General features: G+C 41.8%; 1 protein-coding gene across 1 annotated transcript; it reads right to left on the reverse strand.

Moving 5' to 3' along the window:
• Positions 1 to 1,152: 1,152 nt before the first annotated feature.
• LOC131930060 (protocadherin beta-5-like) lies at positions 1,153 to 21,652 on the reverse strand (the record flags this gene model as incomplete). The annotated part of the gene is made up of 2 exons (XM_059286426.1): positions 21,477 to 21,652; positions 1,153 to 4,149 (listed from the first exon to the last, which is right to left on the reverse strand). A coding segment is annotated over exon 2 (2,763 nt), but the record flags the coding sequence as incomplete, so codon positions are not given.
• Positions 21,653 to 24,294: the final 2,642 nt, after the last annotated feature.

A 24,294-nucleotide genomic window follows, 5' to 3' on the forward strand; every position in this document is an offset into this window, starting at 1 on the left:
TACCTAAACCTAAACTTTGTAAAGCTAACGCTTTTACGGTTACAACGTTAAAGCGTTTTAATCGCTCTCTCTCATTATTTCTTTTCTCCTAACCACAAACTACTAAAGATTTTGGAATTATGTAGATAAAATCACATATTTAAAAAAATGAATAAAAAAAGAAACGGCATATTATCTCAAGAACCAGCACTCCAGTGATATAACATTCCCTCCCCTTATTTTTTGAGAGCACAGATGGCCACATAAAAAACAAAACAACTCGTGTCCAAGGTTATCATCAATAGCGAGAGCATATTGAGGGTCCAGAACTCCCGAGGTTGAAAATGGGGGGCCGATACTTGATGCAACGTCTAATCAATACGTCCCAGTCGATAGCCCGTATCGTCTCTTCCTAGCAACTACCCCAAATTTCTCAGTGCTACTGTTTAAGTACTTGTACACACAGCGTTGCCGAAATCGCCGTTAGTAGAGGGGAGGTAATCGATGGACCGGAAGCAAAGGGAGGAAAAAAAAAGGGAACCGGAAAGGGTTGGAGAGTATACATGGGGGAAAATGAAAGCGTGCACTGCAGTGGAAGTAGGTTATGAAGCATAAAATGATAAGGGGACATTTTAGAAAAAAAGGAGAAAATTCGGGCGAGATTAATTCGTGCAAAAAAAGTGCTTTACGTTAAATTAAGTTTTGCAGGGTGGGTAGTGTTGATAGATGCGAACTAGAATTGGATTTCGGGAAAGTTAAGGGAAGCTTGTTAAATACATGGGACGGCGTGGTCGGGTGGTAGAGCGCTCGGATGTTAACGCGAAAGTCTGGAGTTCGGATCTAGGTCCGCAAGATGTCCCTGCGTTGGTCCAGTTGTGTCGGGTACTTGACTCACGTTAGGGAAAAGTAAAACCAGCGATGACCACGCCATCCTTTCAAATGCCGTGGTAAAAAAAATACAAACTCTACATCATCTGGTCTATGTATTGTAAGGTCAGAAGGGGGAACTTTAATTTTGTAAATGTACGTTCAACAACTTAAGATGGTACATTTTGTTTTTAATCAGAGGGTTAGTATCAAAAGCAAAGCAATGAAAAAAGCTTAACTAGATCTTAATGAAGATGTGATAAGAGTGGATCTAGAAAGGTTATAAAACACAACGTGAGTACTCACCACACGAAATGGTATTCCATCACCACGCTGTATCGTCTTGGGGGAGGGCGTGAAGACGCTGGCGTGTGACCCCGTCGTCGTGTCGGCTGAGCCGACGACGTCGTCCTCTAAAGAGAAACTGACCTCCTTTTTCTTCTTCTTCTCGCCCGGGACCTCCAGGGTCGCCCGCACCTCTTCAGGTTCAAGGTCATGCGGCCCGATAGACACCTGGCTGACCCATTTGGCCGCGTTGTAAAGTTTGCTGTCGTTGTTGATGACGTGAGGGCTGGGCGGTTGGGGGTTCCGTTTTTTGTCTCCGCGGCGGAGGAGACAGATGACGGCGATGATGACGATGGCGAGGATGATGGTGGCGGCGACGATGATGATGACGATGATGGTGTTGGTTTTGGAGGTGTCCGAGTTAAAAGCCCTCATGGCTTCTTCACTACCGGGCTCGACGACGATGGATATGGTGACGAGCGAGGACTGTGACGTAGGCGTCGGGCCGTCTCGTACGACGATATCCATTTTATGCGTGTCGACGTCTTCCGGTCGGATCTGCCTGGCCACTCGGAGGTTTCCGGTGTAGGTGTCGATGGCGAAGAGAGGGCTCTTCTGTTTGGGAGGGAGAATCTCGTTCAGCTCGTACGAGATGTCCACCATGCGAGGGTCATCCTCGTCGATGGAGACAAAAGTCGTGATGACCGTCCCGATGGTCGTGTTGAACTGGCAGTGAAATGTCCGGTTGGTCGCCGGCGGTTGGATGACCACAGGCGCGTGGTCGTTGTCGTCTTCGATGGTCACCGTGACGTTGGCGATGTCGAAGTAGTTGGCGAGTTCCGGGTCGGAAACTTTGACCCGGAAATTGTACTGGCTTTTGGTTTCGCGGTCGAATGTCGCGGCGGATTTGAGAAGGCCGGTGTCCGGATCTATGGTGAAAAATTTTCCGTCCCTTTCGGTGGGGTTTAGTATGGAGAAGGCGAATCTGCCGTTATCTTTGGAATCGTCATCAAAGGCAGGTACGTCCCCCGCTGGCGATCCTACAGGTAAGTTTTCCACAATTGTGTTGAAGAAGGCCGGACGTCGGAATTTGGGCGGATTGTCGTTGGCATCCAGAACTTTAATCGTCACCGTGGCGGATGTTTTCTGCACGGGTTCGCCGTGATCGGATGCGGTGACCTCTATCCGGTACTCGGCCTTGAGCTCGCGGTCCAGCGATTCGGTCGTCGTGATGACCCCGGTCACCTCGTTGATGGTGAAGAGGTTCAGATCGTCTTCGCCGCCCGTCAAGGCATAGGTGACCCTGGCGTTTTCGCCCTCGTCGAGATCCTCGGCCATCACCCGCACGACCGACGTCCCGGGGTTTTTGTTCTCCATGACCGAGCCCAACAGCGAGCTGGGCGTGAATTTGGGGGCGTTGTCGTTGACGTCTTGAACCGGAAGTACCAACGTGGTCGAGGTGGTACGCGGCCGGACGTCTCCGTCTTGACACGTGATCACAACATTTCGAACCGCCTGTTCTTCGCGGTCAAGGACGTTGATCAGCTTCAACTGGTACACGTCGGTGCTCACGGGGTCAAGGCTGAAGTTGGGGTCGTTGACCGCGCAGCTGACCTTCCCGAAGTTCCCGCTGTCGCGGTCGCTGACCCTGACCATGCCGATGAAGACGTTGACGGACTTGTCCTCCACGATGCTGACGCTGCCCGGGCTGTTGATGGTGATGACTGGGTCGTTATCGTTGACGTCAAGCACGTTGATGGTCACGTAGGCGAAGCTGGATTTCTGGGGACTCCCGTTATCGTTGACCCGCACCGGAAACCGGTACACGGACTTCAGCTCGTAGTCCAGGTTCAGCCGGGTGAAGATTTTACCCGTGTCCGGGTCGACCATGAACATGTTGGCCACTTCCGCTGACGCTTCTGCGCTCAGCCCGTACGTCAGCTTTGCGTTAATCCCCTCGTCTTTATCCGACGCGGAAACAATTATGACCGGATTAGTGATGTCCGAATTCTCCAAGACATTCGCCTCGTATTTCGCCTGTCCGAATTCCGGCGCGTTGTCGTTGAGGTCGGTGACCTGGATTGTTATCAGCATGGTGCCGTTGAGCTGGGGGCTTCCGTTATCCGTGGCCACGACCTTGAGCGTGTACGATGACGTGACCTCCCGGTCTAACGATTTCTTGACCGTGATGACCAGATCCTCAAGGCCGTCCCTGGTCTTAGAGGTGCTCACCTCGAACAGGCTGCTCACCGGCGGGTCAAGCCTGTACGCGATTTTCGAATTCGGGCCCTCGGAATCGTCATCGGTGGCCACGCTGGTCAGCAGGCTAAAATTCTCGTCGTTGTTTTCCGGGATGGGGAGGGTGACCGTCCGACTGGGGAATTTCGGGTTGTTGTCGTTGATGTCAAGGACGTTGATGTCCTCAATGAAGATGTACAACGGCTGGTTTTGCTGAATGAACGCCGCCACCTTAAAATTGATCTGGCACTCGATTTTCTTCTGACAGAGCCCCTCTCGGTCGATCCGCTGACTCGTGGTGATGACGCCAGTTCTGTTGTCGATGTTGAAAAGTTTCACGTACTGGTTTCCGAGTTCGATCGGGGCAAAGCTCAGGTTCGGGACCTGGCTGAGCCGGTAGCTTAAATTCCCGATGAATGTCCCGACATCGACTTCCTCGTATAAGTCGTACTTGTCATTCTTCAACTCTTGCGCATGCGCCGGGTTGTGTAACACGATCAGTAAACAAACAGTTTTGATGTAAACTGTTAGCACCGAGGTCCCCATTTTTGAGAACCCTCGAATGAATTTATATGGTCTGCTGTTAGAAAACCATGAAAAATAAACTATAACCTATTAAACTATTTTGTCTTGACTAAATACAATGTTCATCACTCGCGTTAATATTCGCCCTCGGAGCAAACTTTCACGAGAATCTCTGTAATGTTTTTTTTTACAATGATTGAAGAGTTGCGCCTGTAGGTTGGTTTAGTTTAACGCCCAGAACACCTTGAGTTTCACCTGGAGAAGATAAGACAAAAATACAATCAAAATTCTAGCAACCGTTAAATTTTATTAAATTCTTAAAAAAACTAAATTATAAATTAAAAAACTGAACAATGTAGGGTTATAAGAATACATTTAAAATCACATTTCTTTTCCGTTATAAGGGGCCAGGAAGTTATTGCGCTATAGCAATAATTGCTCTTGTAAATTAGTAATTTATCATATGAAAGAGTTAACGTATGTCTTGGTTTTAAGACCAATATTAGACAATGGTTAAATAAATACGACATCCCGTATTTGACAAGAACGTTAATAAATTTATTTTAAAAAAATATCGCGGAAGTTAAATTAGTGTTAAATTAACCTGCATAGCCATCACGACTGATATCAAAATACTCGGACTATTTACCTCGAGGCCGCATCGAGGGGCCATCACTCGCGTTCAGCTCTGAGTAGCTCTCGTGAGCGTCCAAGGATTTAAAACCGACAGGAAGTTACGTCCTCATCAACTGCCTCGAGATAGCGTACGCTTTTGTGTGCTTCTTGCAACGCACCGCTAAACCCATCAGGCGTTATCCCCCGTTCTAATCAAATTTTCTTAAATAATTAGCTCAAACGCAATTAGCCAAACAAATTGGGATGAAAATTTTGTGCGTTTTGAATACCACGAAGTTCATGTTTAAAACAGCATGTTCCAAACTTAATTTCTCGAAGAAATGCTACAAAAATACCACCCCATTATGCAATTATCAATAATTCTTAACCATTAATAGCTAATTACGATTAGGCGAAAAACAAAATTAGTCATTAATTGCAACACAATTGCCCAATAACTTTCATGTTGGGAAATAAATCGAATTAGTAAATGAATAATATCACATTTTTGAACCTACTTAGAATACACATTTTTAAAATGGGGATGAAACAGGAAAGGGGGTGGGGGGGGGGGGGGGGGGGGGAGAAAGGGAGGGGGCTGACCCAGAGGGAAAGGGGCACTTGAAAGGATGAAACAAAAATTAATATTTTATAGGGGCAACAAATGGGTCCTCTGCTACTCGACATTACACGAGAGTCTACGAAAATACCAGACAGTCGAGTTTTCCACCACCCCCTCTTCTCCCACCCTCCCCCTCCCCTACTCCAAGCCTTCGAACTGCTTTTAATTTTCAATTAATAAAATATACGGCTTCATCGCGAGCCTCAATTCACAGACTAAATACTATTTGGAGAATAGTTTTTTTTTTAAAATTTTATGTTTAAACATAAGAAAAAAGTAAAAACAAAATAAATTTAAGGCCCAGACTGCGCGTTGGAACTGCCGGCTTCCGGCTCCATGGACATTGTTAAGACCGGCTGGTAAGGGCTGAGAGCCGGATGTAAAAGCGTGTTCGAGACGACGGCCTACAGGGAAGGTGAAGTAGAATGTATGTGTCTGTAGCTTACGAAGGGGTTTTGTATAAAGCAATAAACGAAACCAACTCATTTTGATGATAGTCCACACACGAACTTCGGGTAAAAGTGTCATTTAAAAAACGTAACACTTATAAGTAAATTAAAAATGAAACACTTTTAAGTAAATTAAAAGTTAAATTAACCAAAAGTGATTCCAAACTCTAAGTAAACATGGAACAGACGATAATTATTGAATGCAATGACAACCACTGATAGGTTGCAGAAGACGACTCCGAGAGCTCTTTGACGCAATTAAATATAAATAATCCCCACAATTTATATATCATAGGCCTAAACCATAAATATGCGGCAACATATGTAACCACAAACATCAACATACAAACAAACAAATATACAACATAAAAGCTACAATAAGCTGAACAAAACTACCCTGATCAATAGTGTGACTAGTGACCGTTAGGTAAGTTTTTCCCTCTAATAAGATATTTATGGATTTGGTTGAAGTGTTTTATTATTGGGCGGACTTACATCGCGAGAGGCGAGAGTTTTGTCTGGAAATGTGTGGGTGGGTGTGTGTGGGGGGGTATGTCTGGAAATGTGTGTGTGGGTGTGTGTAGGGGGGGATGTCTGGAAATGTGTGTGTGGGTGTGTGTGTGGGGGGGTATGTCTGGAAATGTGTGTGTGGGTGTGTGTAAGGGGGGTGTCTGGAAATGTGTGTGTGGGTGTGTGTGTGTGGGTGTGTGTAGGGGGGATGTCTGGAAATGTGTGTGTGGGTGTGTGTGTGGGGGGGTATGTCTGGAAATGTGTGTGTGGGTGTGTGTAGGAAGGTGTCTGGAAATGTGTGTGGGTGTGGGTGTGTGTAAGGGTGTGTGTGTCTGGAAATGTGTGTGTCTGGAAATGTGTGTGTGGGTGTGTGTGTGGGGTATGTCTGGAAATGTGTGTGTGGGTGTGTGTGTGTGGGGGGGTATGTCTGGAAATGTGTGTGTGGGTGTGTGTAGGAAGGTGTCTGGAAATGTGTGTGTGGGTGTGTGTAGGGGGGATGTCTGGAAATGTGTGTGTGGGTGTGTGTGTGTGGGGGGGTATGTCTGGAAATGTGTGTGTGGGTGTGTGTAGGAAGGTGTCTGGAAATGTGTGTGTGGGTGTGTGTAGGGGGATGTCTGGAAATGTGTGTGGGTGTGGGTGTGTGTAAGGGTGTGTGTGTCTGGAAATGTGTGTGTCTGGAAATGTGTGTGTGGGTGTGTGTGTGGGGTATGTCTGGAAATGTGTGTGGGTGTGGGTGTGTGTAAGGGTGTGTGTGTCTGGAAATGTGTGTGTCTGGAAATGTGTGTGTGGGTGTGTGTGTGGGGTATGTCTGGAAATGTGTGTGTGGGTGTGTGTGTGTGGGGGGGTATGTCTGGAAATGTGTGTGTGGGTGTGTGTAGGAAGGTGTCTGGAAATGTGTGTGTGGGTGTGTGTAGGGGGGATGTCTGGAAATGTGTGTGTGGGTGTGTGTGTGTGGGGGGGTATGTCTGGAAATGTGTGTGTGGGTGTGTGTAGGAAGGTGTCTGGAAATGTGTGTGTGGGTGTGTGTAGGGGGTATGTCTGGAAATGTGTGTGTGGGTGTGTGTGTGTGGGGGGGTATGTCTGGAAATGTGTGTGTGTGGGTGTGTAAGTGGGGTGTCTGGAAATGTGTGTGTGGGTGTGTGTGTGTGTGTGGTTTGTCTGGAAATGTGGGTGTGGGTGTGTGGGGGGTTTGTCTGGAAATATGTGTGTGGGTGTGTGTGTGGGGGGTTGTCTGGAAATGTGTGTGTGGGTGTGTGTAAGGGGTGTGTGTCTGGAAATGTGTGTGTGGGTGTGTGTGTGTCTGTGTGTGTGGGTGTGTGTAGGGGGGTGTCTGGAAATGTGTGTGTGGGTGTGTGTAGGGTGGGGGGTATGTCTGGAAATATGTGTGTGGGTGTGTGTAGGGGGGTATGTCTGGAAATGTGTGTGTGTGTGTGTGTAAGGGGGGTGTCTGGAAATGTGTGTGTTTGGGTGTGTGTAGGGGGGTATGTCTGGAAATGTGTGTGTGTGTGTGTGTAAGGGGGGTGTCTGGAAATGTGTGTGTGGGTGTGTGTGTGTCTGTGTGTGTGGGTGTGTGTAGGGGGGTGTCTGGAAATGTGTGTGTGGGTGTGTGTAGGGTGGGGGGTATGTCTGGAAATATGTGTGTGGGTGTGTGTAGGGGGGTATGTCTGGAAATGTGTGTGTGTGTGTGTGTAAGGGGGGTGTCTGGAAATGTGTGTGTGTGGGTGTGTGTAGGGGGGTATGTCTGGAAATGTGTGTGTGTGTGTGTGTAAGGGGGGTGTCTGGAAATGTGTGTGTGGGTGTGTGTGTGTCTGTGTGTGTGGGTGTGTGTAGGGGGGTGTCTGGAAATGTGTGTGTGGGTGTGTGTAGGGTGGGGGGTATGTCTGGAAATATGTGTGTGGGTGTGTGTAGGGGGGTATGTCTGGAAATGTGTGTGTGTGTGTGTGTAAGGGGGGTGTCTGGAAATGTGTGTGTGTGTGTGTGTAAGGGGGGTGTCTGGAAATGTGTGTGTGGGGGTGTGTGTGTGTGGTTTGTCTCTAAATGTGTGTGGGTGTGTGTGGGGTTTGTCTGGAAATGTGTGTGTGTGGGTGTGTGTAGGGGGTTTGTCTGGAAATGTGTGTGTGGGTGTGTGTAGGGGGTATGTCTAGAAATGAGGTTTTTTGTTAACAATGTTTAAATCAGTTGTAATGTTTTTAATTGAAATTTAAAACAAAAGACAAGATTAAAACTTAAAAAAAATATATTTGTGAACAAATAAACCCTCGTTTTAATCTCGGGGAGGATTGTGAAATAACAAATCTATCATCACGATTTTGTTGAGAGAGTATTTCTTTGTTTGATAATTAGCGAAGCACTTTTATATTTTTCCATACAATTTTAATGTGCTGATTAAACAAAACTGTTAGTAAGCTAGAGACTAACGAAAAGAAAAAAAATCGTTTACTTAATAGTGTAGCTAATTTAATTAAAACAGCACTTTTCTCGAAATTTTGTTTTTTACACTGAATTAAATTTCTGAATTGCTTGGCAATGGTGTATAGACCAATTGTGTGGGAAAAGTTTACCACTATTTTACTCAAATCCCCTATGTCAATATAACACAATCAATTTTAACTTTATTAGGCTAAATCCCAATCACCCCCCCCCCCCCCCCAATTCTATCTATGTTCCAAGTACATAACAAGTTGTCTAGTAATAGATCTAGTAACGGGCACGATAACAGTATAAACAAACAACAACGCCAAGACTGCCGATTAATGACGTAGTCGGAGACCCCTTCAAAGAACAACTCAACTGCACCAAAAACAGTGACGACATAAACCACGTGATACGATACGCCGTGCCGTATTCTGCCTTCCGGTGCTAAAATCGCCCGCAGCAGTTAAACGCAGACCAGAAGGGAAATGGCCGCGCGTGTACCCACGGTCAGTTATGATGGTAATCATCCGCCGGGCAATTAGTCCGGGCAGTAACGGCCGGCACACGTAAAAATGTCCGACCGGTAAATGTCTGAATTCACGAAAAAAATTTGCTCACACACCGCGTGGATTGGTTGCGAGGGTTTCACTGATGTTATGTTAGTCAACCGGACTTCTAGTACGTCACATTGGTGACAAAAAAGTCATTGAATGAGAAGTGACGTCATTCAATGATTAAAAAATCCACCAGACTTCAGTAAGTTAACCACCGGTCGTGAAAAAAAAAAGTAAAGTTCATTTAAAAAAAAAAAAAGGATTTAATACTTGAAAAAAAAAGTTTTAAATAAATAAAAAAAAAAAAAAACAGTAATTTAATTGTCTGAACAAAGAAAAATGTCGACTGAGTTTTTTTTTTAATAACATCGACATTAAATACGTTATTGTCAAGCAGGATGGTAGATTTTTGGTTACACTTTATATTATGGAGTACCACGCATCTATTGTCTGTATTGAGATAATGTTCAAATTTTTGTTAAGTCTGTTACAGCTTTGGGTTGCAAAAACCTAAATCTTGCTGTAACTTGTGCCAATCAATGCGATCCAGTTATAGTATAACAGTATTATGCTTTAACTCATTAATTAGAATGCCGGGGTTTCCCGATAGAATAAGCGCTAGCTTTAATGTACAAAGTTTGTAATTCAGGAATCTAGTGAGGAATGTTTTGTATTTAACCCCCCCCCCCCCCCACACACACAAATCCGAGATCAAGAATGGCATTTGTTATATGGCAATAGAAAAGCTACCAAACCTTCATATCAAATCACCCCCCCCCCCCCTTCCTATATACATCACACATTTTTCTGATTCGCTCAGTGACAAGACATAGAGAAAAAAAAACCCAACAGAATTTCAAATAATAGCGATGTTTCCCTTAAGCCACGACAATATTCCCAGGATTCTCAAGGCCTACACGTGACATTCGGTGTGAAGATTACATTTTTTTTAAAAAGTTTCCAGACCCGAATTTACAACTTAATATACAGAAATAAAATCTATCTGCCAAATGTACCACCGAGAGGGCACAGTGTTGGAAAAAAAATCTTTTAATATGCTGTGAAAAATGTCTTTTTTAAAAAAGAAAACCCTTTCAAATCCTTAACTGAAACTTTATTAAAAAAAATTCTTATTCACTCTTTAAGCCAATGGATCTAAAACCTTATTTCAAGGACAGTTGTCTTAGAATTAAGTTCACATAATATAATAAGTTGATATAGTAATTTAAAGAGCAGTATACATGAGTTCATTATTTTTTTAAGGAACCGAGTAGGCTATACGGATCTCACAACAACAAATGGACCCCCCATAACGGGCTCGCGGAATCCCTATTGAGAACCACTGCGTAAACGTCATTTGGTGATGCAAGCACTTACGGGGATAAAAGCGAGGGCATCAAATACATGGGCCGGTGCCGAGATGCCAGGGTGAGATACAGCCTACAGACTGTCCTAAGGATAAATTTAATGGTACCGTGTTCTGAAGGAGACAGGGGGGAACTGTGTGAAGGGGGAGGGAGGGGGGGTAGAGGCAAGGGATGGACGTGCAATAATGAAAGTGGTTGGAAATTTAATTACGAGGAATAAAAGACCGAGAAGAAGATTAAAGTAGATAGAAAGTCAAAGAAGAAAAAATAAATAAAATAAAACAAAGTACATCCTTCATCTTTTTTACCCCGCTAACAACACAAGAAAAAGGATGTTGTAGTTAATTACGCGTGTAACAATAGGAGTAGCCCCCCTTTGCGATGCTGGCAAACTCGATGCCGTAACACGTGATGCTGATTTAATTATCTATTAGTCATTTCTCGGAGTGTCCTCCCCCTGTCGGGGTTTTATAATGAGGCATTCGGAACAAGAATAATTTCTTTTCTCCTGGATTATCGCCCCTGGCATCAAAGTTATCCCCCCTCTTGTCCTGTTTCACTGTAATGTTACTCAAATAAAACTAAACGGTTTAAAAAAAAAAAGAAGATGAGTGAAGCAGAGTGGGGTATTTAATTCCTATTCCTAACCCCTTTCTTCATCTCCACAAAAACCGGAAGTCCAAAAGTCGCCGCGGGACTTCATCATACCAGTAACAAGATGGAGACGTCAGTGAGTATTGGGTTAAAAAAAAAGTTCAGAAAAAAAAAGTTTAATCAAAAGAAATTCCGCCATCAGGTTATATAGCAGGCTTGTTCCATTTTTGAGCGTTTACTTTTGTTCTAAATGGAAGTTAATGTCCACGGTTTTAACCCCCTTTTTACACAGACGTGTGAGGGTTAATTCAAATGTCCATATTCTCTCAACCATTTTAACGCGGCCGTGGTGGGGTTAATAATTGTGTACCGTGGGGAATTACAAAGATATGTTCTGTTTGTAATGAGAAAGAGTATCCAGTTGATTAAATAAATAAATAAATTTAATTAGTTGAAAATAATTATTTGTATTTAGTTTAGATGGTGGAGTAGAGTGGCTTGTTTACAGCCTATTGTACTTGTAGAATGTGCGGGGGAAAAGTAAACATCAAAGCAGTTTACAAGGTGTCTCAAACACCAAAGCAGAACATCGTTTAGATCTTTACAACTACAAGGCCCAACCGATTCACAACTCCGTTTAGATCTTTACAACTACAAGGCCCAACCGATTCCTGACTCCCCGAGCTCGTGAGTGAGATGTCCACACAGAGCACTATATCTGAGAAAATATTTTCTTTGTTGTCTTTACCACACTGAAACCTGCGATCCAGTGTCGAAGTCATTAATCCAAAATAAAGACTAGCTTTGTAGCACTTCTACAACCACCGCACAAACTATAAACAAAACGAACTCGTGATAAAATTTATCAACTAATAAAAAAAAACGTAATATTATTTTTAATTTAAAATGAACGAGTAGACGAATTCTAAAACAAATCAAGTTCTCCCGTCTATGTAATTAAAAAATAATATCCCGCGAAGAATAAAATTGTAAAATTTAATAACCGATTCGAATTCGTGCTTATTTTAACCACCTCATCCAAACACAGTCCCTCGTCACGGCCTCGACGCTTGTAAAGAAATATGTAAACACGGGCGGAGGGCAGGTTTTAGATATGAAATCTGAGGGGAAACGTGTTCGACGGACGATGATTGTTTGTACAGTCGCCGGCAAGTAAAAAAAAAAAAAAGTTTCGACAGAGGGGAATTCGATCAGGGGTAATCAATAACCAATTTTGTAGAATATAATCTCTCTGCTCACCCCCACCCACCAATGTCTTCATCCCTCCTTATATCCCCCCACCCCCTCGCTGTAATCAAGTTTTCTTCTTAGATTCTTAAAACTAGATTAGTTGGGGATATTTTTGTTGTTGTTTATAAGTACATTAGTATAGGACTTCTCAGCATGGTAGGTGAAGTAGAGTTAATGATATTTTTCTTTAGCAACCAAAAAAAACAAAAAACAACAACAACAACAAAAAACAACGCATCCAAATGGACAGAGTATTAGCACCTGAAATATCATAACAAAGACGTCCAAATAAGTAGAAAATGGGTATTCAATATAAGACACTATAAGGGGCAGAAAATGATATCGAAATAGGGATCAAAATGGGTACAACCCGGTTTATAAGTACATTAAATATCGGCCTTCTCAGTATGGTAGGTGAGGTAGAGTTAATGGATTTAAAAAATAAGCAGGAAAAAGCATCCTAATGGATAGAGTATTAACACCTGAAAGATAATAACAAAGACGTCCAAATAGGTAGAAAACGGCCTCAAAATAGTCATATAATATATGGCAATAGAACGAGCGGATAATAATATCAAAATGGGGATCTAAATGAGCACAATGACAGTTTAAACATACCCAGTCTAGACAAGGGCGGCAGTACCAGTCGCCCTCTAGATACAGTCGCTTTAGTCCTGCACTCGCGACCAATCGAAAACTTTGAAATTTCGACAGCAATTAATCGAGCTGGGGGTCGAGGGTGTTGACGCAACCGAGGGGCTCACTTTTTTCACTCCGCACGACCAATCTAATCTACTCACCCACCAAAGGCGTACCCCCCCCCCCCCACCATCCTAACCTCATTTTTTCATGTTCCTCCTTACGTCCCTTCCTACGTGCTCAACTTAAAGTGGCCAGCCGTGAAGAGCGTCGGGAATAATTTTTTTCTTCTTCTCCAGATGCCATTGGAGCTTGAAGAGGTCAGCGGGGTCACGAGAGGTCACTGTTGTCCTCGGTCTGGTGAATCTTGTAAATTATTGATACGTCACTAAGTCTACATGCACGATTCGTATTTTTGTGTTTTCCTTTCAATCGCGTAAATTAATGAATCTTTTAAACGTGTGCTGTGAGCTGTATAGGTATAGAAACTACAAGTACACAGAGGCAATAGGGTGAAGAAACATAACCTCTGCTGACAGTATTACAACGGGACAAAGTAATGACATCAACAAGGCCTATTTAAAGACACCACCAATTCACATTTTAAACACTAACAAGGCCTATTTAAAGACACTAAAAATGCACATTTTAAGCTCAAACAAGGCATATTTAAAGACACTACCTATGCAGATGTTAAGCACCAACAAAGCAGATTTAAAGACACTACCAAATGCACTTTTTAAACACCAACAAAGCCTATTTAAAGACACTACCAATGCATATTTTAAACACCCACAAAGCAGATTTCAAATAACAAAACAAAGGCAGATTTTTTACCACTACCATAGCCAATTTAAGAACACGCATATATAGGCAGCGAAAAGGCACATACGCACTCGCAGAGTAAAGGAACTCCTCACATTCTTACATAACATAAATCCGAATAAAGACACCCACCTGGGCGAAGACAATCAAGCACACAAGGACAAAACAAAAAGTTTTCAGTTACAAAAAGCAAGGCAGGACCACAAATTTAAAAAAAAAATTTCAACTTCCGGGAAATTGATTTTATAACTTAAAGAAGAAAACGAAATTTAAAAAGTCTTTTTAAAATGTGAATAAAAATGCTAAAATTATTAAACATAAAACCACTAAGTTTTGTTAAGTCGGCGAGAGGGTGGAAAAAAAAAGGGAGGTAAATAAAATACACAGAAAATACATTGAATTCGGCGTTACTACCGAGATATCGCTAACGATTATCTGCCCCTGGTTGGTGAAAATCTTACTAGAACAAGCACTCCCGACGTGTGATTTATCCCCGGCCTTGCATTTAATTTAAATTTAAAAAAAAGGAAGATTTATATGGGCTTTCTCGAAGAAGGAGATACTAGTTTCAATTGTGGCGTCCCAATCAATCAAACGAACCCTACATTAATGAGCAAAAAAATAAATTCAATTTAAAAATAGCTAATAAGCAAAAGATCGGGAATAGGAAGGGTTGACGTGCCAGTATTAGCACCCATGGATGGGGGTGTTGGAGGGTTGACGTGCCAGTATTAGCACTTTTTGGTGAGGTATTAGGGAAGTTGGGACGCTATTGTTAGCACCTCTGGATAAGGTATTAGGGAAGTTGGTACGGTATTATGAGCACCTCCGGATAAGGTATTAGGGAAGTTGGTGCGGTATTATGAGCACCCCTGGGTGTGATATTAGAAACGGTTGGAGTGTCCGCATTACAATTTGGTAACACGGATGTTTAGTTATTTGAACATTAACCAAGTAGTACAACGAAGACGTATTAGTGCTCGGACTGTCTGTGCCATTTTAGGATTTTATTAAATCGACCTAACCGGAGTTAACCCCCCCCCCTCCCCACCACCACACACACAACAACTTATATTTAATGAAGCTGATTAAGCAGTACGTTATTTTTAAAAGTACCATATTAAAGGGGAGGGGGGTCTATGCTTGGCAGGGGCGTCAACTGAGACGGCCTCTGTTGTACCGTCGGTTAAGCAGAAGGAGATTGAGACATTTTTCTCAAAATATCAAACAGGAAATAAAATTTCACTTAATGAATTCCCCCCCCCCCCCCCTCCAACCTCACCACAAAAAAGGTAATCGATTTCCTTTCAAACGCCATTGAACACCCCCGCCGCCCAAGACGAAGCAAAATTTCGCCCAACTCGTGATTTTAAAAAAAAACGGACGCAAATTTTTACTGACAACAAAATTGCAGCGATTTTCACGCGCCTCAGGAGCCGGGACCGGCTTTTTTTAAAAAAAAAAGGAGATACAATGTCATGTTAAGGGCCATTCAAGGTATCACTCGCCGGTTGATGCCGGTCTTAAGGCTGTTATGGACAGCCCTCGTCAATCGTCTCGGTATCTTCCTTTCATAACGCGAATACTCGCTGGATGTAAAGTTGACATTTTAACATACAAGAGGCATTTTCATACATTTATATCCAGCAACAGAAAAAAAACACTTTTCAACTATACACTGGTATATACATTTTTAAATGTATATAAATGTATAACACTCAATGCGGGCTCCATATTAAAATGATATTACTTTCAATGAGGGCTCCATATAAAATCTATAACTTTTAATTGGGGCTCCAAATAAAAAAGTATAACTTTTAATGGGGGCTACATATTAAAATGTATACATTTTAATGCTGGCAGAATACATATTTTTTTAAATCAACAGAAACTACGCATAACCTTTGACCCACCAGTTGTTCACACACGGGATGACCTGTCCGCCCACTAGGAAATACACCGCAGACAAAAGGAAGGACATTAGTAATGCTGACTCCACCAAATAAAATATAGATGACTTTGTTTTTCTTTACTGCGCCCCCCACTCATTCCTTCCCGTCCATAGTAATGGTAATGTTATAAGGCGGATAGCCAATGCACTACAATTTGTTAAGCTTAAATGGAAGTACGTATATGTTGCAGTGAAATCAAATTTATAAAAGTGGGTTTGTGGTGAAAAGGTTCCAATCCTATTTACGCGTCACCAGGAAAGATCATCAAATGTGTATCCCCCCCCCCCCCCTACTCCTACCATCACCCGCCTACCACTGAAAGAAGACATAACTCTAATGTAAATACAAGCAGCGGTGATGCCTTAAAAATACATTTCTTTGAGAAACCCCACAACTACTAGATATTTATCTACTTTTTTTCTCCGTTAAATTTACACCCCCTCCCACATTTAAAAAAAGCATGAATTTCTACTTGGGTTAAAAATCAACATCCATTATTTTAAAGTTTTATACAGTCAATTTGAGGACAATAACAAAACATTGGATAGTTGAGAAAATATATATTGTGGTGGGGTGGATGTCAAGGAAGTCGGGGGTGGGGACGAGATGGGACAGTGAAGTGGGAGATGGTGACAGTGAGGGAAGGGGAACGGGACGGAGACCCCCAACCGTCACGTTTTGAATCAATTTACAAGAGTGAGTTCGCGCACACATTTTTTTTATTGTTGGTTCCATCAAGTCAAGAATCGCGTGCCGCGTCACTTCATTAAACTGAGAGTGTGGGGACTCAAATAACTTTAACAGAATTAAATGGCTCGGAGAAATGCACTTGGATGCTCCCCCCCCCCCCCCCCACCTTCCTTAGGACCCGGGGAGCGATTGGGAATGAGAGTTTAAAAAGAAATTTAAATTTTTTTTAAATACTGGCTTACATTTTTTTTAACGATCAACATTTCATGAGGAATAAAAAAAAATAGAAATAAAATAGTTTGTCCATAAATTGATTGTGCAAAGTTAGGTTAATTTTTCTTCATAGTACACGATTAATTAGTAGATTAGGTGACTGTAAGAGTATAATTAACTGTTGTTGATATCTGGCATTTAACAAAGTTTTTTTTTTAGTACAAATGTACGTCAATCAGATAATTAATTATAAGAGGTTAATTGATGTTTTGTGATATCTGACAGATAAATATTTTTAAATAGTTCAAAAGTTCGTTAGTTAATCAGATAATTATAAGAGGTTAATTGATGTTTGTGATATCTGACAGATAAATATTTTTAAATAGTTCAAAAGTTCGTTAGTTAATCAGATAATTATAAGAGGTTAATTAATGATTGGTGCTATCTGGCAGATAACAAGGTGGTTTAAGTTTCCTCAATCTAGTGAGTCGGTGATGGTGAGTGGGAGGGGTGGGGTAGGAGGGGGGATTGTTTAAGGGTGGGGGCGAGCAGTGGCATAAACAAAACCCATCAGAATAAAAACAATTAGAAAGACACATTTAAATAGTAAATAAAATGTTTAAATCTGGCTTATCACAGCTGATGAGGATGTTTGAAAATGTAGTGAATACAGTGTAACACAATTTCTATAGCTACTGGATTACAGAAAAAAAAAACCCTAGTTTTCAGACGTCTTCTTAAGTCAATAATCAAGTCTCCCCCCCCCCCCCCAATTATTTTGTAAGAATTGGCGGGCGTTTTCCATTTTTTTTATACTACCCAATTATTCATCTTTGAGTGCAGCTATGTCTTACAACCCCCCCCCCCCTCAATACTGCAGTATACAGTGCTAAGGCGCTTACATATCAACCTGGAGAAATGGACTAGAAAAACGACAGTGACCCCCGGTGTCATCAGCACTGTCCCCCCCCCCCCCCCATCCCCACCCCCACGGGCCACACATCCTGGCAGAGGACCAAGCGACGGTCCCCACCGGGGACTTTAATACGTTTTGTTAAGCTCCCTTAGCTCCAGACAACCCCCCCCCCCCCCACCCCTTGTATATCTCCGTCCTATTCCATCTTACCTTTCCCCCCAAAAAAATACCACAGAATATGGTAAAAAAATGTTTTCACGAGTAAGAAAGAAAGAAAAGATAAGGGAAGGGGGAAAAAATGATAGGGGAGGGGGTTGGAGGGAGGCACAAGGCGCGGAAGTGACCGTAGTTGTGTGGTACCCCTAGGGGGAGGGTGTGGGGGTGGGTGGTAAGCCGCGGTGAAAGGTCGCTGGAGATCGTATGCGTATGCGTGAGTAGCCGCGATAAGTGATTCACAAATACATGGTTGATAGCGGTGCGCGGTGGTATTATGCGGCTGTAATAATAGAATGCGGGAAGTTCCGAAGTGCGCAGCATTCAATAAGCTGTCGCGACCAGGGCGGTAAATTGAACAGAAAATGAAGGCTTGTTTAGAGAAAGAGGGAGAGAGAGAGAGGGAGGGAGAGAAGAAAGAGATTGAAAATTATCTCCTTCAGAAGGAAAAAAATATATTTATATTTGCCAGACGAATAAACTATTAGAAGAAAAAAAAATTGGATAACAAATCGTTCGTTCGTGGTAGAAGAAAAAAAAATAGAGTCGATAGATTTGATGCAATAGAATTCTATCAGATTAGCTCAGAGAGATAGACGGACAAATATGTTGTGACGCCGATACGCAATGTGCAACGGTCTATGAATTTTTTAAGCTCGCGACGTGTTTTCTTATCACTAGACCGGACGAGGGCGCGGCGAGTTCTAAAAAGTGAATGATTGTTTTAAGGTGAATGGAAAAAAAAAGATACGAAAAAAATAAAATAAAAATGAAATAAAATAACACACCCCTTTACATCAGCTCGCGGTGGAAATTGAGAACAATAAATCCGCGAGACTAATTGAAAAATTGCAGACGACGGACGGGTGTCGCACTTCTCGCGAGAGTTAATAAGTAACCGTCACCCAGGAGATGTTTGCAGGCGTGGTTTTTGTCCGTCTGTCTGTCCAATTCGGCGCGGTGCAAAATACATCAAACAGCATAAACAGAAATCTCTGTAGTTTTTTTTTTATATTTCTACCCCCAACTCCACCCCGTATACACATCGAACGAGTAAAAAAAAAGGTGGGACACAATGCGACGTAACATGTGGCTTGCCTTAATTTTACGATGGGTTTCCAGAATTCAGCGCAGTGCAAAAAATACATCACATCAAGAAACCTAAAACGAAATTTCTTGTTTTATTTTTGTACTGATACCACCTCACCAACAATATCTCATCATTTTCTCTCCCCCCCCCCCCCCCCCCCCAACTGTATCACCACAACTCAACTGAAAAAAAGAAGAGGAAAATGCTCAACGTAAATCGTGACTTTTCGAAATCTTACACTAGAATTTACAAGAACAATAGACGCCATCCATTCCCAATGTGTCGCATTTTGAAGTCCTCCACCAACCCCCATATCAAGCAATCGTTGCAAGAAGGAGGTGGGGGGAAGGGGGGGGTCAAAAGAGAATTTATGCTACCCTGTCATTATATTTTTTTCAGCCTTGGGTTTTGTTGCTGGTTCGCGCAAAATTCTACGCGTCAGGGTGTTATATTTTGCTTTATTCGAATTATGCAAAAAACGCATGTTCATGTTTTTAATTAACCCACCCCCTTCACCTCCCCCGAAAAAAAAATTCACTTGACACCATTTATGGGACACGCTCAATGCAATGCGTTGATTTTATGCCTGCCAAAAAAAAATAAAAAAAATCCTACAACTGAAGTAACGCCCATTGATTTAATGACGTCATTTTTAGCCGTTAACAAATTGCATATTTAAATATTTTTTTCTCTATGAAAAAAATATTTCAGGTCTTCAAAACAGAGAAGTGAACTCGCGTGATCAGGTCAAGGTGACCTCGATCCCGCCTCGATTATTGGTGGATAACGAGAATAACCAAGGAGAAGATAACAACGACAGCACGCAAATGACAATTACAAATTATACAAACACTAAGATACAATGTACGATTAAATTATTAAAAAAAAAGATGTGTTAAATATACGCTAATGTTGGCTTCGACGTTACAGACATACTCGCATATCTAAATAATAATCAGCCTGATAATACAATTCGTATACACCTTAAGCTCATGGGATCAAGACTGAAGTACCCAATAAGTAATTACAAAAAGTACAAACTATTTCATAAAAAAAATGTATATATAAAATATGGAGATATTTTATAACGAGATGACTATGATGTATATCTATTTTTAAAAAAAAAAAATCAATTCTTCAAGTCTATGTGAGATTTTACGGACGGCGTGGTCTAAGCAGTAGAGCGCTAGGCTGCTAACAGAAAGTCTCGAATCCGGGTCCAAGTCAGTAGAACGAACCTGAGTCCACCCAGCTCTGACGCGTACCTAACTGACCACACCTTACCTTCATGCGCCGAGGTCAAGAAACATATCAACTCTTCTGTATCTGCCCCAATGGATTCTTTACTTGTTTTTGTGATGTTGATACAGGGACTGAGTGTTATATCTTTATGTGCCGTGGTCACTGATACAAGTGAACTCTACTTCACCTGCACAATGGAACCCTCATATTAGAAAGGACACATTTTTAAAAAATACGTGACAGTAAAAATGTTAGTGCGTCGGCTGCTACATAATGTATCTGATGGTGCTGAGAGCGCACGAGTGAGCAACGCACCAATCTTTTAAAGCATAAAGTGAGTTCAAAGCTCTAAGTTTTAAGCGTAAGACGGGTCTACAAGCTAGTTAATGTTCACAACTATATCCGCCCTTATCTCACACGAATAATAACCGATACATTTAAAATGATTTACTGTAAGGAATTTAAAAACCAACGAGTGTGGGAAAAAAAGGCTAAAAGCTTACCGGTACGTAGTATCCGTACGACTAAATATCCGAAACAATTGTGCCGAATACACACGTTTTCTGCTGATTTAAACAAACAGGTGTCCGATATTTGCTACCGTTTATTAGACACCAGCAAATCATGAATGAACCCCACCTATCCAGTTTAGCTGACTTAAGTCAACTAACAGTCAACCATTAGCCGAGACGACCTGGATACATGTAACCCGACACCTCGCTGTGCCATTCGAGTCTATGATCCGAAACAAGCGTCGAGCCCGACTGGCGAGGGACAATACGCCGACCTCCGAGGGGGGCCTTCTTCACAAAATCATGTTTTGAGTTTCTCTATAAAGTCTAGCAGAATGAAGACGAATAAGTCACTACAACAAGTCGTAACTTAACTAAACAAGCGGAAACATGACAAACCAACCAAACGTGACGTTTCTTAATTGTAATTAAAATACATTGTCCGGGGTCTCATTAAGGAGCTGTCAACTGACCTGAATCGTATCAACAACCCCCTCGACCCCCGCACCCTATAGATACGTCAACCAAAGCCCTGACAGCACTCTGTTGTATGACATATGTCAGGTGTTTAATATATAATTGATTGAAATCAGAGTTGGATATTCAAAACTAGACAATACAGTTTCGGAATAATGAACGGTTCTGAATAACGAGAAGTAATCAAATCCTGCTAATAGATTCGTTATGTTAATTTTCTGTACTTAAAACTCGCGTGTATACGTTTTTAATCTTAATTTTCTTTTTTTCTTTATAAAAATCAAAGTTTTGAATTTTTAATAGCTAAATCATAATCCCATTTAATGCCTTATAGCCACATTATCCTTTATTCACAGACACATAGTAATCATTAAAATCACATTTGATATATAATTAATCTTAAAAATAATTTAATTCTAGAATATTATTCAGTTACCCTTTCATTCACGTAGTTATCCATTACGTTAACAGTTATCCCACTTGTTATAGTTATCACGCTGTTATCGTAATTTCCTTTAAGCTCATAGTTATTCACTTTATTCATCATGCCGCACTTTCGTTCGTAGTGTTATTCTTTTGCCAGTATCGTTATCCTTCTCGTTGATAAATTAACACTACGGTAGATAACGGGCCTCGACTTCAACTGGCTCAACTCAGGTAAAACAATGTCAGATACTGACAACACACCTTGTCTCACCTGCCTCCACACACCTGTAATCAGGTATCTACCGCACAAAGACCGGTATCTTCTCCCTTTATCACCACCAGGCTACAGACATTAAGCTGACAGATGGCGCGTCACGTTGATGAAGAAACGGGCCTCATTAGACGGTTCTCAAAATATGCGCCGGAACGTATTCTACATAACGGTTCTTAAAACAGAAGCCATAATGATAATGACTTCCATTTAAGGATTATGAAAAAACACGTCGTTACGTATTCGACTTAAAAGGTTATCAAAGCGAGATCCACAAATGCATTCAACGAAACATTTCTCAAAATATACGCCGTAACGAACTGTATGTAATGGTTCTCAAAATATAAGCCATATGCCGTGCATTAAAGGGTTCTCAAAATGGACGTTTAATATATTCGGCATTAGAGATTTTCAAAGTGCAGGCCGAAAATGCATTCCACGAAACGGTTCACAAAAATAGACCATAAATCCGTTGCTTTTAATGGTTCTCAAATTATACGTCGCAGCGCATTTTATTTAATGGGTGTAATATATTTCAAGAAACTGTAACATATACGCCACAATGAGCTGCAGTTAACAGTTCTCAAAGAGTGGGACTAGGTGTAACGTACCATCCAAAGTTTTAAATCACCCTAAGGCTTCACCTTACACATTCCATCAAGGTATTTACAGGTGCTTTACTTAAACACGGCGTTGTGGTTTTAAAGACGTTGTACAGGCACTTTACAGCCATACAGGTGAGCACGTGGTGTACACTGGTTGTGTACAGGTGAGCACAGGTGTGCGATCTAGACACAGGTGACAGCCAGGTGAGATGTAGACCTGGAGGTGAAACATTGTCGTTAAGGAGACATGAAGAATGCCAGACTACATTACAAGTTGCATGGGGATGTTTCAGTTGTTAGGCTTAGTATCGAATGTCTTACATTTGAAACGAAATAGCACAGAGCAGAAGCTATGTCTAGCTTTTGGAATTAAGGAAATTACAGCAAGCTCAAAAAACGATATTGAAGTGAGGTGGAAACAACGACATTACAGGCAGGGAAATACGACATTACAGTGTGGTGAAACCACGTCATCGGAGTGACGTGAAACGACATTATGGACAGTTGAAGCAGCGACTTTACTGCAAGATGAAACTGCGACATTACAGATAAATTTAACGATATTACTGCAAGATGAAACTACGACATTACAGCTAAATAAAAACGACATTACAGCTAAATGGAACTAAGACACAACTGCAAGATGAAACAATGTGTACCTGTTAAATCTACGATCAATACACCCTCTCAGATTCTAACCTTTTAAACCTCTCCACACGAGCGTGGGTCGAGTAAAGATATTAATGCCGAGACTCGTCTCAAATCTCCGCGTCTTCACGACGATTTATTCAAATGGTTTTTAAAGTACGCCAGTTAATATAAATCTTCTCGGGGGTTTATTCTGCAGGGAGGGTGGCGGAAAGGGGTAGAGGGTAATTTTTTTTCTTTCTATCTTTCTATTCCGTTATGGTTGAGTTGGATGAGCTCAAGCGGAACGCCGAAGAACAGACGAACCATTACCTGTGGCATATTCACACACATAGCCATCCTCAGGTACGGACACATCTACATCATGATCTCACAAGAATGGACCGGAAACGGCTACTGTTTCGTTGGGAAATTGAAGACTCGATTTAATCTCGTCCTCGAATCACGTTTCAGCCTCGGCGTTGTAAACATTTTTTATTTATTTTTTTCGTTGTTGTAAAAATGAAGAGACAACCTACGCGATTAGACTTTTACAAGATTAGGATATAAATAGATATAATTTTAATTACTCGACGTATAATATAAAGCGAGTGTCAATAATCTAGTCCAGAGAAATGAATCTAAAATCTTTGAAATTAAAATGGGATTATATTACAATATAATAACAATAAAAACTATTAGATGTAATTAGTTATTTTTAAAAAAAAAACCCACACAGCCCCTAGTTCTAAAAACGGGTGTTGATGTATTCTATAGACAGAACATCCAATATCAATAGGCCTATGCATTAATTTTAAGCTTTAAAAAACCTTTAAGATGATTACAAATATTTAAACGGGGACATTTTTTTTGTTAACGGGAGAGGGGTACTAGCATCTGTCTGAAGTTTACCCAAGTTTAATTACAAGCCCGGGCCCATCGCGATTTAGCTTTCACCAAACAAACGCGTCACTAATTAGGTTTGATCAGCCGCACTTTTAATCACCCGCCGGAAGTCGCCATGTTGGCGTGCGCTTAAAGCCGGAATCACGGTCATTGTCCGGCTAAAATTCAACTAGGCACGGGCTCGGGGAGGGCCTACATTTTCTAACCCGCGAGTGAGTTTTTACAAGCCTTGCAGCGGGTATGAAAGGATCCTGATGAGCGTGTGGTGTGTTTAAACCACGACACCCCCCATCACATCAAAATGCACCCCCACCTCATCTAAATACATCCCCACCGCTTTCAACATCCCGTTCAGAACCAAACACATAATATCCTTCTCGTGTATAATAGGGAAAATCCGAAATTTTAAAAATAGAAAT

The sequence above is a fragment of the Physella acuta genome, unplaced genomic scaffold, assembly GCF_028476545.2.
Source record: "Physella acuta isolate Inbredline_101_S28 unplaced genomic scaffold, ASM2847654v3 ptg001711l, whole genome shotgun sequence".
Lineage (NCBI taxonomy): Eukaryota > Metazoa > Mollusca > Gastropoda > Physidae > Physella > Physella acuta.